The 18,167-nt window shown below is 50.5% G+C and overlaps 1 protein-coding gene across 1 annotated transcript in view; it reads right to left on the bottom strand.

Annotated features, from left to right (window-relative positions):
• The window catches only part of SLC25A43 (solute carrier family 25 member 43), a 34,263-nt gene that overhangs the window by 12,716 nt on the left and 3,380 nt on the right, over positions 1-18,167 (bottom strand). Inside the window, exons 2-3 of the mRNA XM_047081873.1 lie at positions 13,514-13,755; positions 10,790-10,962 (exon numbers count right to left, since the gene is read on the bottom strand). Coding sequence (XP_046937829.1) covers positions 10,790-10,962; positions 13,514-13,755 — 415 coding nt within the window. The remainder of the gene's footprint in view (positions 1-10,789; positions 10,963-13,513; positions 13,756-18,167) is intronic.

Genomic DNA, 18,167 nt, shown 5'->3' with positions numbered 1-18,167 from the left:
TATATAAACCACAATTTCTTTATCCATTCATCAGTTGATGGACATTTAGGCTCTTTCCATAATTTGGCTATTGTTGAAAGTGCTGCTATAAACATTGGGGTACAAGTGCCCCTCTGCATCAGCACTCCTGTATCCCTTGGATAAATTCCTAGCAGTGCTATTGCCGGGTCATAGGGTAGGTCTATTTTCAATTTTCTGAGGAACCTCCACACTGCTTTCCAGAGCGGCTGCACCAATTTGCATTCCCACCAACAGTGCAAGAGGGTTCCCGTGGAAACAACTTTTATCTTCCGGGGACACGTTAAGACACGACTTGAAGACCAAGCCGTCCCGTCCCCACACCGTCTGAGGACGTATAGACGCGGAAGGCAGTCGTGGTAGGAAGCTTTTGTCTTCTGGCCCGTCTCCAATAACCGAGCGACAAAAGAAGCCCACCGTATGGGCGTAAAAGGACCTTCGTGGTCCTGTGAACCACGTGGCCCAGGTTGCTCTTGGCAGACCTTGACCCCCAAGGGCCGTCCACATACGGCTGGGGAACGCCCGGCTCTGCCGTGGGGAGGTCCGCACAGTGGGTGTGGGCAGCTGGCCTCATCACGGCCGCCCTCCACCCCTACCTGCATGCCTCGCCTCTCAGCAGACCAGGGGGGGGCCACTAGCAGTCCAGAAAGCCCGAGGTAACGGGAATGGCGGGGAAGCCGGCAAAGGGGACCGCAGCTTAGCAGTGCGCTTGGCAAGAGAGAAGAGAAACCGTGAGTTCCTGGGTGCGGGGTCGGGAGGTGGGGGTGGGGAAACCAGAGGTGCGGCTGGGCCCGACTCGCGGGGACTCGAGGAAGCGACTGAGATGTAGGGGAGTGGAGCCGGCTGAGGCCTTGGGAGCAGCGCCCGGAGCAGCAGTGGCCCCGAAGAGCCAAACTTAGCGTCACCCCCGATGGGGCTGAGGGGAAAGATCAAGAAAGCGGGTTTTCGGAGGGCTGGGAGTATACAGATGTGTGCCGTGCTGGCGCACGGTGGCCTCTAGGTAAATGCCTGTCAAGCTCACCCAACCCGATGAATCATTAACCCTCCTACCGTCCCCGCTCCCCATTCTCTCTCTCGAGATCGAGGGTCCTTTCCTTTGAGGTTTTGTGAGGCTAGCTGGCCCTTTTGTGTGTGTATGGCAATCACAGAGCACACGGAAACACACCTGGACAGGCTTTTATAGTTCGAATCGGGCCTCCAACGCCACACATAGATTCTGAAGAGATGCTTCAAGAACAATAACAAATAGCACCTCAGTTTTATTGAGGATCTGTCGCATGCCCAGCTCTGGATCTGCATTAACCCAATTCTGTGTTCTCTGCGGGTGTATGAGTCAGGCACTACGCTTACCCCCATGTTTTACGGACGAGGAAGACGAGGCTCAGAGAGGCCGCAGGCCTTACGCAAGTTCACAGAGGGGTAAGGGGCAGGGCCGGCATCCAGACCCCACGCTCTGAATTTTTTTTTTTTAATTTTAATATTTGAGAGAGACAGAGCGTGCGTGAGCAGGGGAGGGGCGGAGAGAGGGGGAGACGGAGGACCCCAAGCGAGCTCTGTGCTGACAGCAGACAGCCCAATGCGGGGCTCGAACTCTCAGACCACGAGGTCACGCCCTGAGCCGACGTCAGGTGCTTAACTGACTGAGCCACCCAGGTGCCCCCCAAAGCCCATACTCTTGACCACTGAGCGAGTCTGCCCATTACGGCTTTAAGAGGAACGTAGCTGTCAAAGCCAAACAAGCAACAGCTCCGTGGGGGGAGGGGGTGACCACCAGGGGTGTGTGCGTTTCCCAGCTGGCTGGAGGCCAGCAGAGGGGTCAGCAAGCTGTGGTCTTGGTCTCCTCCTGACAGCAGGGGCTGCGGTCTTTCCTGGCTGAGAGCAGGCCTTCTCTGGGACCTCTCTTTCTCTCTCTCCCCTACCTCCTTCTTCACCCCTGCTGTGGAGGTGGGGACCTCGCTCTCTCCCCTACCTCCTTCTTCACCCCTTTTGTGGAGGGGGCGGGTCAGCGCCTATCAGAGCTGCTGTTACTGTTGAGCTGGAGCTCAGAGAAGCCTGCTTAGCACAGGGCGGCCATTTTGATTCCCAGAGTAAGCCAGCTCAGGTCAGAGGAAAAGGGCAGAGTGATTTTACAGGAGTGGAATTAGGCAGGCCCCTCCCTACTGCCTCCTCGCCTGCCTCTAGGGCCAGTCTTGTTTCCATGACCAACAACTGCCATCCCTAAAGTATTTAGGGCACTCTACACCTTTTGGGAAAACCCAGGGGAGAGTTCTCCTTCCCCTACACTGGCACAACGATGCTCAACCAAAGCCATCTTGCCTAAGGGATGTCCGGACATCCACCTGGATCTGAAAAGTGTCTTCTTCTTCTTTTTTTTTTTTTTTTTTTTTGGCAGACTGCCAAGGTAATGCTACTGACTTAGGCAGAAGTTACTCCCCAAAGGGGCCAGACCCCAGAGTAAGCCGGCAGACAGCCAGGAGCGGAAAATGGCAACAGAGTAAAGGCAACGTTCCCGTCCTCTCCCACTACCCGGAGAGCTTTAGAACTCAGCAGTGTTTGCACCACTGGATAGGTGAGGTGGCTCTACCGAGCTCTGTTCCAGCTCTGTTCCTGCCGGGAAGAGACGCTATGTCAAGCAAGGAGTGTTGAACTAGACAGAAGACCTGAAACCCTGCTCGCCTGTGCCTGCCTGGTCAGTTTGTGGCCCGCCAGAGGTCCTGGCTACTGAACCATCTGTGTCCCTCATTCCGATCTGCTGGCTCCAAGCCTTCCATTGTCAGGCTGCCAGGGACTAAAAGAGAGCCTTTGGGCAGCCCAGTTTTTCTAAAGACTCCCCTCCCCGCCCTTTTAACTTGAGTTAACCATTCCCTGGCCCAAACCACGCTCTTGTCCGTCCGTCTCTGAGCGTGTACGTTATTGTTTTTTTGTTTGTTGGTTTCAACTGCTCTGGCACTGAGACCGTGAGCTCCCAGTTGTCAAGGTCAGGTCTCCGCCCTCATCCTCTACTCCTGCCTCCAGGGCAAGGGAATGGAAAGAAACGGACAGATTACCTGGTGTCTAGGCACAAGCGCCCCGTACTCCGTCCTGGAAGATAGAGCATGGGCCGGAGGAAGGAGAGGCCTGCGTTCCATCTCAGCCCCACCACTTGCTGGCTGTGTGACTGTTGGGCAAGTAACTTACCCTCTCTGCGCCTCCTTTCCTCAGCTAGAAAACAGGACTAGTACCGGCACTTATTTCAAAGGGTCGATAAGGAGGATGGAGTGGGATAATAAACTGCCTCGTCCCTGCTGCATGACCAATAAATGCTGGTTCTTATCAGATTATAATTTATTAATCCCAGGCAAGACTCTCCTTTCATTCCCTCCTCCTGACCTACTTTTGTCCCCACCCTTGCCCCTGACAAAAGCCTCCCCCTGTCACAAGAGAGCACAGATTGAGACCCCCCGTTCGTTCACCTTGGGCCACAGTTACTGAAATCAACAAACTAACAAATACAAATTCTCCGACGCTGGCCTTTCAGCATATTCACCTGTCTTCAGATGGGAACAGCTGGCGAGGGACGGGCACAGGACTTGGAGCTCACCCCATGGCAGCTAAGGCTCAATTCTGTGCTCACGGGCAGTGAGATCTCATAAGCCGGCCCTGAACTTCATTCATTTTTCAGCAAGTATCGAGTGCCTGCCACATGAGGCCACATGCGGTGGGGACACACAAATGTGTGAGCCCTACTTCCCGAAGGCAAAGAGCTTGCAGTCTCGAGGGGATGGAGGGGCTCGTGACACGGAAGGTTATAACACAAGGAAGCAGGTGACTTCGAGCCAGGAGAGAGCCATAAGGAGAGTTGAGCTATGGGGCATTCCCGAAGGGGGAGACTCCCGCTGTGAGGTGACAGAAGGCTTGAGGAGGTGGCCCTGATAGGGGGGAGGCGGAGACACAGACGTGGGAGAGGGTGGGGCATGTAGAGAAACGCTAAGGAAATTCAACTGGCTGGCTCAGAGGGCACATACAGACGGCGTCATTTAAAAGAGATCACTTGGGGGGGGGACGCCTGGGTGGCTCAGTGGGTTGAGCGTCCGACTTGGGCTCAGGTCATGACCTCATGGTTCATGGGTTTGAGCCTGGTATCAGGCTCTCTGCTGTCAGCACAGAGCCCGTTTGGAATTCTCTGTCTCCCTCTCCCTCTCTCTGACCCTCCCTTGCTTGATCGCACTCTCGCTCAAAAATAAACATTAAAAAAACGGGGAGGGGGGAGTGTTACCCACTAAGCTCTTGAAACAAATAAGTATGCCCTCAGGGGTGGGGTGGGGGTGAAAATGAAAACATAGTATCTGCAATTGTTTTTTTTTTTTAATGTTTATTCTTGAGAGAGGGCGAGAGAAAGAGCGTGAGCAGGGGTGGGAGAGAGAGAGAGAGAGAGAGGGAGACACAGAATCTGAAGCAGGCCCCAGGCTCTGGGCCGTCAGCACAGAGCCCGACGCGGGGCTGGAACTCACGAACCGTGAGATCATGACCTGGGCCGAAGTCGGACGCTTAACCGACTGAGCCACCCAAGCAACCTTGGCTTCCAATGCTTTCCAATCTGCAATTGTTGGTAAAGCACATTGTTAGTGAACTCTGCCTCTCCTGCCCCACAATCCCCTCCTTGTGGTGGTCTGGAACACCCTCATTGTGAGGTGAAACACCTCAGTTGAGCCTTCAAGAGGCAGGTAGATGGTCCAGGCAGAGGTGACAGGAATGTGAAATACATTTATTCATTCTCTAGGGGGCCCGGGGGGCGGGGACTAAGATCATTCTGACGGAACTGGAGGCTTGAATAGAGCAGAGGTTATAAAAAGGCAGGCCTTGGGGCACCTGGGTGGTGCAGTCGGTTAAGCGTCCGACTTCAGCCAGGTCACGATCTCGCGGTCCGGGAGTTCGAGCCCCGCGTCGGGCTCTGGGCTGATGGCTCAGAGCCTGGAGCCTGTTTCCGATTCTGTGTCTCCCTCTCTCTCTGCCCCTCCCCCGTTCATGCTCTGTCTCTCTCTGTCCCAAAAATAAAAATAAACGTTGAAAAAAAAATTAAAAAAAAAAAAAAGGCAGGGCTTATTTAGCCCACGCAAGAGTCAACAGTTTTTATTTGCCAACATTGGAACACTGGGAGATTTTGACATAAAAATCTGTGAGTGTAGCCTCCCCTGAAAAACTGGGCCCACGTTTCAAAATGGCATCCAACCCTTGGAGAAGGGGAACTCGCCTTGGCCTCCACTGGCTTCCTTTATTCCCTCCCGCGACCCGTATTGAGATGCTAATCACGTTTTGTGAGCACAGAACCAGTTAGCTCTCCAAAATGCTTCGCAAGCCAAAAAGACTGTGATGGCTCAGAAAGTCTTTAGTGGGTGTCTGTTATCTGGGTTTCCCTGCGTCGGTTTTTTTTTTTTTTTTCTCCATGTTACTTCCAAGTTGCTGCTGGCATTTGATTTTGCAACTCCGAATATAGGACCTCTGTGCAATGCGGTGGCAAAGTGGGTACAGGCAGCAGGCCAGGCCAAGGGGCTCAACTTCAGCTTGTGTTCTCTACGGGCAATAAAGCAGGACAGAACACGGGCAGATCTTAAGGAAATGGGGCTGGCGGGAGCCAGGGGCTGGGCTGGGCTGGAGGGACTGAAAGGAGTACTGACCCTGGAGACAAGCTACCTCTACCTGGTCTTTTTTTGAGGGGTGGGGGGGTGCGCAAGTGAGCCAGGGGCAGAGAGAGAGAGAGAGAGAGAGGGAGAGGGAAGTAGGGCTTGTGGGTTTTTTTTTTTTTTGTTTTACCCAAAGCAGGGAGTGAACCGTGAGATCATGACCTGAGCGAAAGTCAGGTGCTTCACGACTGAGCCACTCCAGGCTACCTGGTCTTCAATCACAGCTCAGTTACTTGGGCAGGTTGCAGGACCTTTCTTTCTTTCTTTTTTTTAAAAGTTTATTTATTTCGGGGCGCCTGGGTGGCGCAGTCGGTTAAGCGTCCGACTTCAGCCAGGTCACGATCTCGCGGTCCGTGAGTTCGAGCCCCGCATCAGGCTCTGGGCTGATGGCTCAGAGCCTGGAGCCTGTTTCCGATTGTGTCTCCCTCTCTCTCTGCCCCTTCCCCGTTCATGCTCTGTCTCTCTCTGTCCCAAAAATAAATAAACGTTGAAAAAAAAAATTTAAAAAAAAAGTTTATTTATTTTGAGAGAGAGAGAGAGAACACGCAGGGGAGGGGCAGAGAGAGAAGGGGACAGAGGATCTGAAGCAGGCTCTGTGTGGACAGCAGAGAGCCCAAAGCGGAGCTTGAACTCATGAACTGAACCGTGAGATCATGACCGCAGCCAAAGTTGGACGCTTAACCAACTGAGCCACCCAGGTGCCCTGGGACCTTTCAGTGCCTCTGTTTTCTCATCTGTCAAATGGGCTTCATATGAACAGTACCCACCTCGTAGGGTCGTTGTTAAGAATGAAATGAGATAATGAGCATGAAGTACTTTTGGCACAGTGCCTGCTACGTTAGTGTTCGGTGCTTATGATCATTTTTAGATTAAACATTTTTTTTAATGTTTATTTTTGAGAGAGAGAGAGCGTGAGCAGGGGAGGGGCAGAGGGAGGAGATACAGAATCTGAAGCAGGCTCCAGGCCGTCAGCACAGAGCCCGACGCGGGGCTCGAACTCATGAGCTACGAGATCATGACCTGAGCCAAAGTCAGCCGCCCAACCGACCGAGCCACCCAGGCGCGCTCCCATTTTTTGATTTAATCCTGGAGCCCAGTTAGAGGATTTACTGCCATAGCCTGGGCAGGAGCTGACAAGGTCCTAGGTTAGGGCAGGGACCGCGACAAAAAGACCAGGGTGGGAGCATTAGGCATGAAGAACCAACTGGACTCAAGGTTGCCTGGGGGAGGGGAAGAGGAAGCGTGAGCATCAACTTCTGGAATTCCAGTCTGGGTGACTGGGGGTGGGGGGTGGTGGGACTGAAATGGAAAGCCCTGGGCACAAAGTTGCAGGGGAAGGAGAGGTCGGTCTGATACAGATTACATTAGAGGCGACAGTGTATACAGGTGATAACCACGCGCAGCGGGCAGCGAGGAGCGTGGGTGGGGGCTGAACCCGTGGAGTCGGGTGTGAGACCCAGGAGGACAGGGCTGTGCCGGGAGGGGACGGACCAAGTGACAGCGCGCCCCGTTTGGTAAAGGCAGCCTGAGGTGCTAAGCATCTCGGGTGGGTTCAGCGTCTCTGTTTGAACAGCCCGGGGCCTCTCTTCGCTCAGGGACCCTGTGTATTCTGCTCGGTCAGCTGTGCCACTCGGCTACCACCTTTGTCCTTCAGTTTATGTACTTTCAGTTCAAATGCTGACCTGGCCCAATCCTGCTTGCCTTGTGAGCCTTGATGGGGTCAAAGTCCCCTGGGGTACAGAGCAACAGGCAGGCACTCGGTTTTATATTTGATGAAATGGAGACACCTAACATGGGTCGCGGGGGAGGGTGTCAGAGATTCTGGGCTGGGTGTGGGGCGGGGGGGGGGGGCGACACCAAGCTGGTGCCCGGTGCCTCCCACCTGATCCTCTCAGAGGGCCCGCCAGGTTCCAAGGCTCCCATGTTCTCAGCTGCTCCCTCGAGTGTCAGGGCAGCCGGTCTCCCTCTCTCTTCCACATGCACCTGTCCAGAGAACCTTTTGCTTAGGACTCCGTCCCCGGCCTTTATTAAGGGCCCACAGATTAATTAGACGGATTAGTCTCCGTCAATATCTTCCCTGTGCCACTTATTCTCTCAGTACACTCAGTGCTGCTTTGAAATACACATTTCAGGCCCACGTTCTGGGCCACGTGAGGGAGAATGACGATGAAAAGGACAGGCTGTGCCTGTAAGAGCTTGAGCCATGATGCACTGAAGAGCGGCCAAGGCGATTTCAGGCGGCACACCGGGTGGGGGACATCTCCTGCCATTTGTGCACAGGGCTGACCCACCCCCCGCTTCCCACCGGAAACCACTGCATCAAAACATGCACATTCATAATTTATTTACCTCCCCATTCCCTAGCATGCCAGCCAGGAGCCAGGGCGAGAAAAAGAGAAAGGAATAAAAATGAGTGGAAGCATGGTGAAGGAAGGGTTCAGCTGGTTCAACGAGACTTCTGATCATTCTCATTAATGTTTGAGAGCGTTCCAACCTGATATGGCATTAGATGGGCAGACTGTGTGTGTGTGTGTGTGTGTGTGTGTGTGTGTATCTGGACAAAAGCATATTAGGAGAACGAGACATTCAGATAAAGTGGCCAGTCAGTGTGGGAGTTGAGAAAATTCCCCACCCAGCTGGTTATCTAACAGACACCTGATGTGGATTCGCTTCCGGACAGGCAGCTCGAGGAGGAAAGCCAGCGGAATGCAAACATTGCCATTAAGTGTCCTCAGTTCAGGGCAGCCTGGCTCCCAGGCAAAGTCCCCTCGTTATAAATTCCACTGGCAAAACTGGCAGGCTCCCGCGGGGGGGGGGGGGGACTGCTAGCGAAGCTTTGTCTTGGAGAATGTGGATCGTGTGCCTTGCAGGAAAAAACCCACCACAACAGAGTTTCGAGTTAGCCTGTTGTTTCTAGGCTCCCTACCCTCCAAACTGAAGGTGGATTTCAAGCAGGGATTAGGAGGTTGTTAACTGGACAGAGATCGCTACCTGCAAGGCTAAGATCCTGAGTGCTCAGAAACGCCCCGTTTACTGCAGCGACATCTAATGGCCAGAGGAAGCAATGCATGTTGGGAGTGAATTTTTTTTTTAAGTAGGGTGGACCGGGTATTATTATGTTTATTAATGCCTGTAAAATAAAACTTTGACCGCAACCCTAAGAATTCACTTCCTATATCTTTGGGTGATATTTATGATGTTATTCATAACTGGATACTGATCATACTTTATGAAACCCATGCAATTACCTCTTTGGGATTTTTTTTTTTTTTTTCCAATAACCATCATGACTTTGTGTATATTTGAAAGCTTCTTGTTGAAGCTCTGTGCATCTGTTATCAAGAAGGTTTCCATACCAGGGAAAAAGATAATCAGGTTTACCCCCGAATACCTACTTCTAGTGCATCTTACCCCGATTTATGGTATAAAAAAATAAAAATAATTTTAAAAATAAAAGAAAGAAATAAACAAACAAACTTAAAAGGGGGGGCACCTGGGTGGCTCAGTTGGTTAAACATCTGACTCTTGGTTTCAGCTCAGGTCATGATCTCATAGTTCATCAGTTCAAGCCCCACATAAGGCTCCTCTGGCTGTGTGGAGCCCGCTTAGGATGCTCCCTCCCCGTCTTCCCCCCCCCACAATAAACAAACTAACAAACTTAAAAAAGCAAAAGAGCCTTACAATTATTTTTATCGTGAGACCTGTAAGTCGATTTGTAGGAATAGAGCTGAAGGGTGTCATCACGGATGTGAAAAAAATACAAAGGTTTTCACTGTAACGTTATCACCCGGAAAAATTCGAAATAGCCTAAATATTTAAAAACCAAGAAATTGTTCTTTATGGCACAATGGAGGCAGAGATTGAATCATGCAGCCACAGGCCAAGGAATAAGCGACCAGAGGCTGGAAGAGACAAGGAAGGATCCACCCCAAAGCCTTCAAATGGGGCCTGGCCCTGGCATCAACCCGATATTAAAATTCTAGCCTCAAGAACTTTGCAAGAATAAGTCATCATTAAAAAAAAAAAATCTATGGCACATCCACATGATGGAATATTTTTACATTTTATTTACTTTTGAGAGAGAGAGAGAGAGAGAGAGAGCGAGAGCACAAGTGGGGGGGGGGGGGCAGAGAGAGGAAAACACAGAATCCAAAGCGGGCTCCAGGCTCCGAGCTGTCAGCACAGAGCCCGATGCGGGGCTCGAACCCATGAACCATGAGATCATGACCTGAGCCGAAGTCCGACGCTCAACCGACTGAGCCACCCAGGCGCTCCCATATAATGGAATATTATGTGAAAATTTAAAAAGGCATTTTCAATAGCTGATGGCCTGGGGCAATACCCATTATATAATAAGTGAACAAAGTAGGATATTAATTTTTATATGTGGTAGGGACACAAGTTTGTAAAAAAACCCAACTTTCCATATACATGTATCATATACATTTATGCATACACACACATATATACATGCACACACACACACAAACATGCAGGAAAACTATTAATCATAGTGCATAGGTGCTGGGTTTATAGGTAATTATTGTTTTCTTTTTTATACTTTTCTGTATTTCCCAAATTTTCTTTTTTTTTAAGTTTATTTATTTATTCTGAGAGAGAGAGAGAGAGAGAGAGAGAGAGAGGAGGGGCAGAGAACGAGTGCGAGAGAATCCCAAACCATGAGATCGTGACCTGAGCCAAAGTTGGATGCTTAACCAACTGAACCACCCAGGCGCCCCTCCCAAATTTTCTATAATCCATGTGCATTAGTATAAATAAACTTAAACTAAACTAAACTGATTTCGGTTCTTTCCAGTCTGCCTCATTGAGGCAGCTTTGAGGAAGAGAGGAAAGAAAAGTGGGCCTCATCTGGAGGCTTTGACAAGGACCTGCAAAAGCAGAGTATGGGAACAGGGAGGTGACCTGGCTCGGGCCACTAGCCCTGAGGTTAGTAGCAGAAATGCCGGGAGGAGGGTGCGTGGGGTTGCACAGGATTTTCATGAATGGTCACGAGCGCCCTGGAGACCCGGCATCACTCAGGGTCAGTGTTCTTTGCAGCCCACGTCAAGGCGCCCCTTCGTACGCGACGCGCCCCCAACATAACCCCTCACCTGCATGTTTCTCTTCACTGTGTCGAAAGGAAAGGAGAGGGTCTGGGTTACTGCAGCGGCCAGGCAGACATTGGCAAAGTTCTGGAGGAGAGAGAACCGATCTCGGGGTCCATTCCAGATTCTCTCCAGGTTCATGTAAACGAGAAGGGAGCCGGCAGAGAACGGGAGAGCACCTGCAAAACGAGGCCAGGAAGAGGCTGCTTCTGTCTCTGGCAACACTGGCGTGACAACAGAAATGCCTGTGGGGAAGCCCGGTGAAGTAAACAGGACGGCCCTGGGCTTGTTAAAATCCCTCCCACCAGGGGCGCCTGGCTGGCTCAGTTGGTTAAGTGTCCGACTTTCAGCTCCGATGACGGAGGAGGATCTCAAGGTTCGTGCGTTCCAGCCCCATGTCGGGTTCGGTGCTGACAGCTCAGAGCCTGGAGCCTGCTTCGGATTCTGTGTCTCCCTTTCTCTCTGCCCCACTTGCACTCTCTCTCTCTCTCTCAAAAATGAACATTAAAAAAATTTTTTAAAATAAATAAAATCCCTCCCACCAGAGCAATAGGAAGGAACTTTTCTTGGGTGGTGATAATGTGCTACATTTTGATAGGGGTTGTGTTATTTGTCAAAACGCATGGGATGGTTCACTAAAGGTTTGCGCCCTTTACGTAAATTTTACGTTACGAGGAACCACAAACGAATATTGAACTCTAGATAATGATTACACAATGTTGAACGGGTTGAGGGGTGAAGCGCCTCGATGTTTGGAAATTACATGGAAATCATCAAAAATTATGGAAGATGGATGGTGAATGGCCAGAGGGATGGACAGATAGATGATAAAGCAAAAAAGTTAATTGTAGCATCTGGATGGTTGGGTGTTAGAAATGTTTAAAAATAAAATCTTGGGGGAAGAAAATCACTCCCATAAAGAAAAAGTCAGTGAGCGGCACTTAATCAGGTTTTGGAAGCGGTTAGGAGGGACTGGTCTTCCAGAAACTTTGGGAGCTATCTTAAGTTTACAGAGGTACTACATTTCCTTCAAATGAGATTTAAAAGAGGGGATAGCATCAGTGGGGTTGCTTGCCTTTAGGAAAATGCAATAATATTTATTTAATAAACACATTAAACATGAAGCACCAACCCCGCATTTACCTTCATTCAGAAAATATTTGTGGACTTTATGTCATATGCTGGGCCCTGTGTCAGCTGCTGGGAATACAAAGAGGAGTAAACACAAAGAGCAGGCTAATTCCTAGAGATACTCACCCTCTAGTGGAGGGGACAGGCAGCGGATATGTGCCATAATTGGGTGGGGCGGGGGGGGGTGGGCTATACAAAGTTCTTTAGGCACGTGACGATCCTCGTAATTTTGCCTAGGGGGATCAGGAAGGATTTCACAGAAGAGAGAACTTTTCCACTGGGTCTTGAGGATTGAGTAGGAGTTCGCCAGACATCGGGAGAGAGGACAGGCAGTCCGGACAGAGGGAACAGCAGGTACAGAGGGAGTGGGGTTTCCAGGAAACTGCAGGTTTTTCTGTATGGTTGGAGAGTGAGTGCAGGTGGAGGCGGGGCAGGAGAGGAGGTGGGATGGGCCGTGGGGGCCACGTGTGTGAAGGATCTGATGGTGTGCCATAAGGAATTTGGGCTTTCCCCTGTAGCTCAGAAGTCAGTGAAGGCTTTATCTGTTTATTTGAGAGGGGGTGGGGCGCAAGTGAGCGAGGGGCAGAGAGAGAGAGACAGACAGAGAAGCAGGGCTCACCTGAAGTGGGGTTCAAGCTCACCCGATGTGCTACTCGAACCCACGAACTGTGAGATGGTGACCTGAGCCGAAGTCAGGTGCTTAACGACTGAGCCACCCAGGCGCCCATCAGTGAAGGCTCTAAAGGAGGACAGCGGCACGGGGGTGGTGAAAGGGCTAATTTCAGTGTAGGCAGGAGAGACCCGGGCCTGGGACCAGGTGGGAGCGTCTTGCTCATGTCTGCAGGGAAGGGAGGATGAGCGCAGTGGGTGCAGGGAAGGAGGGGGCGAGTCGACGGTATGCGCTGACTGAAGCCACAGCGGTGAGAGGAGCGGAGCTGAGGCGATTGTAAATTTCTTCGATTGTAAATTTCTTCCCGCTTGAGCCACAGGAAGCAGCAGGGGAACTCTTAGTCTCTGTTATTACAGAGGTGACGTTGGGGGGTCATTAGAGTATCATGATGCCTGTTTAAGCCACTGGCCTAGCTGAGGCCACCCGGGGAGGGGATGGAGGGTGGAAAGAAAGGTAAGGAAGGAGCCCCGGGGAGAGTGTCAGGTGAGCCAGAAAGATGGGGAAGACACCCAGAAGCCGGTAGGGTCCTAGAAGCCAAGTTTCCGGAAGAAGGGGTGGCCAGTCTCCTCGAACGCTGCAACAAAGGTCAGATAATGGGTGAAAGTCGGCTGCGTCTGGCAACTGGGGGACACGGGCGACTCGTGCGTCTGTAGCCCTGGCAAAGGTTCCCAAGACCACAGAAGCTCCAGTTGTTGCCCTGGTCGTACGCGCCCATGGGTGCAGGCTGAGACGCCTCCCCGCAGTCAGATGGGGTGCGTGGGGTTGCCTTCCTATCAGTTTGGGCTGAGCCACCTCCACTGTCTCCTCCTTCCCGCCCTGGGGTGTGACAGGCCAAAGTTGCAAGTGGTTACGAGCAACGGTATACGGTACGTTCATACATATCACAGAACGCAGCCTTTTCTTGGACAAGGTGAAAAGTTCCATCTTACCTAGAACAGTAAGGGAAACCCCTCGGTAAAGGGCTAGGAACCCTTCTTGTTGATAGACAGTAGAAAAAGCATGGAAGATCCCTCGGTAAGATGGTTCCAGCAGGTTCTGAACAGTCAGCCGGGTTTTGATGAGGTCTGTAGGGTAGGTCACAACAGTGGAAACCATGCCTGCGAGACTCCCCGCCATGATAGATCTCCACTGGGAAATATGGCCCAGGTCATCCGTGAACAGCATGACAAACCTAGGAGACAAAAGGGGGAAAAGCCCAAGAGTGTCGGCTATGGATTGTGCTAGAGTGCTCTCTACAATTTCTTGCATTATCTCCCAGCGTTTGGAAAGGTTTTCCAAAGTGAAAAGTACAATACTAATGTATTAGGGTGAATGAATAGCACATTCGCTTCTACCATATCTGTAGAATTCTAGTTAGCTGCAAGGAGCCGTCCAAACTTCTTCTTGATGTCTACCCTAAGTTCTTCTCACTTCAGTTTTTTAAAAACCATTTTATTTTTTGAAAGTTTCTTTCTTTATTTGGCGAGAGAGAGCCCGAGTTGGGACAGGGGCGGGGAGTGGGGAGGGAGGGAGAGGCACAGAGAATCCCAAGCAGGCTCTGTGCTGTCAGCACCAAGCCCCGATGAGGGGCTCGAACTCACCAACTGCGAGATCATGACCTGAGCTGAAATCAAGAGTCAGATGCTCAACTGACTGAGCCCCCCCCCCCCAGGTGCCCCTCTTCCCACTTCATTTTAAGCATTTCTCCCCCGTTATCTGCCTGTCAACCCTGGCTTGCCAGTGGGATGTAAATGAATAGGAGTATTTGGTAAATACTGGAATGTGCCCCTTTGGTTCTGTTGAAACTTAAACGAATCCCTTGAAATGATAACTTGGGGCATCCCCAGTGGTTGATTTTTTTTTTTTTTTTTAACTAAGCTCTGTGCCCAATGTGGGGCTTGAACTTCCAATGCCGAGATCAGGAGTCACACGCTCTACCGACTGAGCCAGCCAGGCGCCACCCCTGCGCCCCCTGTAGTTGAGTTTTAAAAATGTATTGGTTGAACAATTATAAGAGAAGATGTGTTACCCCACTCATTGTCTGGGAAACGACAAGTAAAAACAAGGTACCATTTCTCCCCTCGCAGATTGGCAAAGATGAAATAGTCTGAGAATATGAAGTGATGGTGAGGACCTGGGGAAACAGGAATGTTCACCCACTGCTGGTAGAAATGTAAATTGGGGGGGGGCGCCTGGGTGGCTCAGTCGGTTGAGCATCCCACTTCGGCTCAGGTCATGATCTCACGGTTCATGGGATCGAGCCCCACATCAGGCTCTGTGCTGACAGTGCAGAGCCTGCTTGGGATTCTCTTTGTCCCTCCTGGTGCCCCTCTCCCTCTTCTCTCTTGGAAAATAAATAAACATTTTTAAAAAAGGAATGTAAATTTGGTACGGCCCCTTTGTAGTATCTAGCACAACTGAAAGAAAGCCTTTCGCCCCAGAAATTCCATTTCTAGGCACATCCCCTGGGGAAACTCCTGCACATGTACATGTGAGGACACATACGACACTGTTGCTGTGAAAAGTCAGACAACCTACAAGTCCATTCATAGGGAGATAAATTGTAGCACGCTCATACAATGGATACTGTAGTTAAAATGACTTTGCAACTATGTATTCACGTGGATAATCCTGAAAGCATAAAGTTGAGCGCAGAAAGCAAGTCTCAGGCTGACTTCCAGTGTATGACAATTAAGAAACTATTTACACTGAAAAACACACCCATGAAAATCATACCTTGTATCATTCATTGAGAGGCGTAGATACATCTAAAAATGTGTAAAACAGACCTCCGGGAAGGTGGAGGGGGGGAAGGGGCTGGGAATGAGAATGAACAGGACTCCAGCTTTCTCAGTAATATTGTATTTTCTTGTATTAAAACAAAGAAGATACTTGAAGTATCTTTTATACTTTCATACTGTCGCTCGTACTGTTACTTCCGCGCGGCGGGCACACGGGGTTGGTGTTTCTCTACAGTTTTACAATGGAGTCCAAAATGGCTTTGGGTGGACTTTTCCAAATGCCAACCAGAAAGCCACTGTGTTCCAGTCTCTCTCTCTCCCCCCCCTTTATTTGCTTGTTTATTATTTAACTTTTTAAAGCTTATTTATTTATTTTGAGAGAGAGGAAGACAGCAGGAGGGAGAGAGAGAGAATCCCAAGCGCTGTCAGCACAGAGCCCGACGCGGGGCTTGAACCCACGAACCGCGAGATCACGACCCGAGCTGCAACCAAGAGGCAGAGACGCTCAACCGCCCGAGCCACCCAGGTGCCCCTTTTTGGAAGCAGTGCATCCCCTAGTCATGAGGGCCTACCTTGGCAGAAATGGTTATAAAGGGACTTTCACACAGTACCCATTCCCTGGCTAGGAAGCAAAGGAATTTTACTCCTTGCTGATGAGGACAAAATCAAAAAGCGCTTGGAGACCAGGAAAAACAATATTCTCTGCCAGAGAATGGGGTAGGGGAGAGGGAGAGAAATATCAAGGGTTTGACTGAAGGGAAAGTGAACGGGGCTAGGCTAAAATAAAATTATTGTTATCTTTTTAACAACGAGAGCATCCTCAGTACTTTGGCTTTTAAATCTCCCGCAAAGAGGCATGTCCTGAAGTCACTGAAGAGGTTCCAGGAAGGTTTCCTTGGCGCCCAGGTAAACACTCATTGGTTAAAAGCATCTCCTTCAAACTGTAGGAAAGTCTTAACTTCATTTTGTCAACCTGCCTTAACCGCACTAATGGAAAACTTAAAAAAGAAAAGAAACACTCGTGAGTTAACCAGCTGCTTTTGTATAAAATTTTTTTAATGTTTATTCATTTTTGAGAGACAGAGAGAGACAGAGCATGAGCGGGGAAGGGGCAGAGAGAGACGGAGGCGCAGAATCCGAAGCAGGCTCCAGGCTCTGAGCTGTCAGCACAGAGCCCGACGCGGGGCTCGAAGTCATGAACTGTGAGATCATGACCTGAGCCGAAGTCAGGCGCTCAACCGACGGAGCCACCCAGGCGCCCCAACCAGCTGCTTTTGAAAGTCGCAGTAACTACAGCAGGCATTCGCCAAGGGACCATTGACTTGTTTCATGGCGTGGACACTTCCTTGTTCCTCCCTTTTTTTTTTTTCTCCCCAGGCTAGTCAGGTTGGAGGGGACCCTGAGGAGGGGCAGGGGGGACAGAGGAAATGGAAATGCTCGACCGGAAGGGCGGCCCACGGCAAGCTGGAACGGATCTAGACGAAGGTGGGAGTTTGAAATGCCAAAAGAAACACCATTCATTCTCATCGCCTCACCGTTTTCCCTATCTCACTTGGCCACTTCCGGGGCCTGAATTCATTCATTCCCCATTTATTGAACATCTACAACGTGCCAGACACGGTGCTAGCGCCCAGCATAGGTCCTAACAGAGCTCAACAGTCCTGCCAAAGCAGTGACCCACGGGGCAACAGGAGGGGAAACAGGCCCTTGGTTCACTGAATACCTTGACGGACTAGGAATAGGAACCTTGTCTTTGATCGGTCTGGTTTACAAAGGAGGGTCTTCCTCTCAAATCTCCAAAATTAAAAGGAACCAGAGGAAGGAGTCCTTTCTTCTCAGGCTCTTACCATCTGAACAGGCAATGACCACCAATCCTTCCCCTTTAGAATTGCAGAGTCAAGGCAGGCAACCCTGATAGGCCATCGATGACATCCGCTTAAGCTCTTGTCTGATTGCCTGGGGCGGCAGTGGCCCCCTTTCTGCTCTCCTCCCCCAGCTCGCTTCCCACGCAGGCACAGAAGCTTTTCCCAGGGAGACTGGGTAAGCTGGTGAACAGCAGTGACCCTTGCCTTTCAGCCGCGATGATATTTCACACACCCTGGACATATGTAGGTAGAGCTTCAACCTAACGTAGCTTAGCAGCCAGACCCAAGCTCATGACGTGGTTATACAATAAAGAGGTGGTGCTGGTTATGAACTATTTCAGTGTTGCAGGGACCCAGGCCAATGTTTATACAGCTAGACGAGGAGTCGTGGAGTAAAGTTGGATGAGCATCTACTATTTGATGTATTTGAAAGCCATCTACTGTGTTACGTGCTATTTATTGCAAGGACCTAGCTCCTAAAAGACTATGGAGTGGACTTTTGATCAGAAATCCAAGTGAGTAGACAGATGACGGTGGGCAGAGCCCTGGACTAAGGAGCCAGAAGACCCGGGTTCAAGCTCCAACTCTGCCATTAATTCTCTCTGGGGGCACGTCAATTAACCACTCCATTTCCTGAACATTCTGGATGCTTACGCTTTGTTCAAACCCACGATCATAGGCTATACCATTAACCTCCGCCAACTGTTTTCACAAACTCATGGCCAGGAAAGAGTAGAGACGAGTCAGTAGGATGCTGGGCCAAAGGTATCATCTTTATGTAGGAAGGATGGCACCATGATTAATCAACCACTTGGCTTTCTATGCCTAGCCACTCACTGAAACACTTCCTTTTAGTTTCCAGAAAGAAAATAATCGCGCAGGAAAAATTATTAGCAAACTTAGCCGGGGTAACTATCTCTTTCTTCCTCTCCCAGTCACCAGCCTGTCTCAGGTGCCCTCAGCTGCTACACGAACTAGTGCAACAGGTCCCTAACTGG

The sequence above is a fragment of the Lynx rufus genome, unplaced genomic scaffold (assembly GCF_022079265.1).
Source record: "Lynx rufus isolate CCGP_SWC_20201006 ecotype Redwood Valley unplaced genomic scaffold, mLynRuf1.p SCAF_19, whole genome shotgun sequence".
Classification (NCBI taxonomy): Eukaryota; Metazoa; Chordata; class Mammalia; order Carnivora; family Felidae; genus Lynx; species Lynx rufus.
This window is presented reverse-complemented; position numbering and strand designations above follow the sequence as displayed.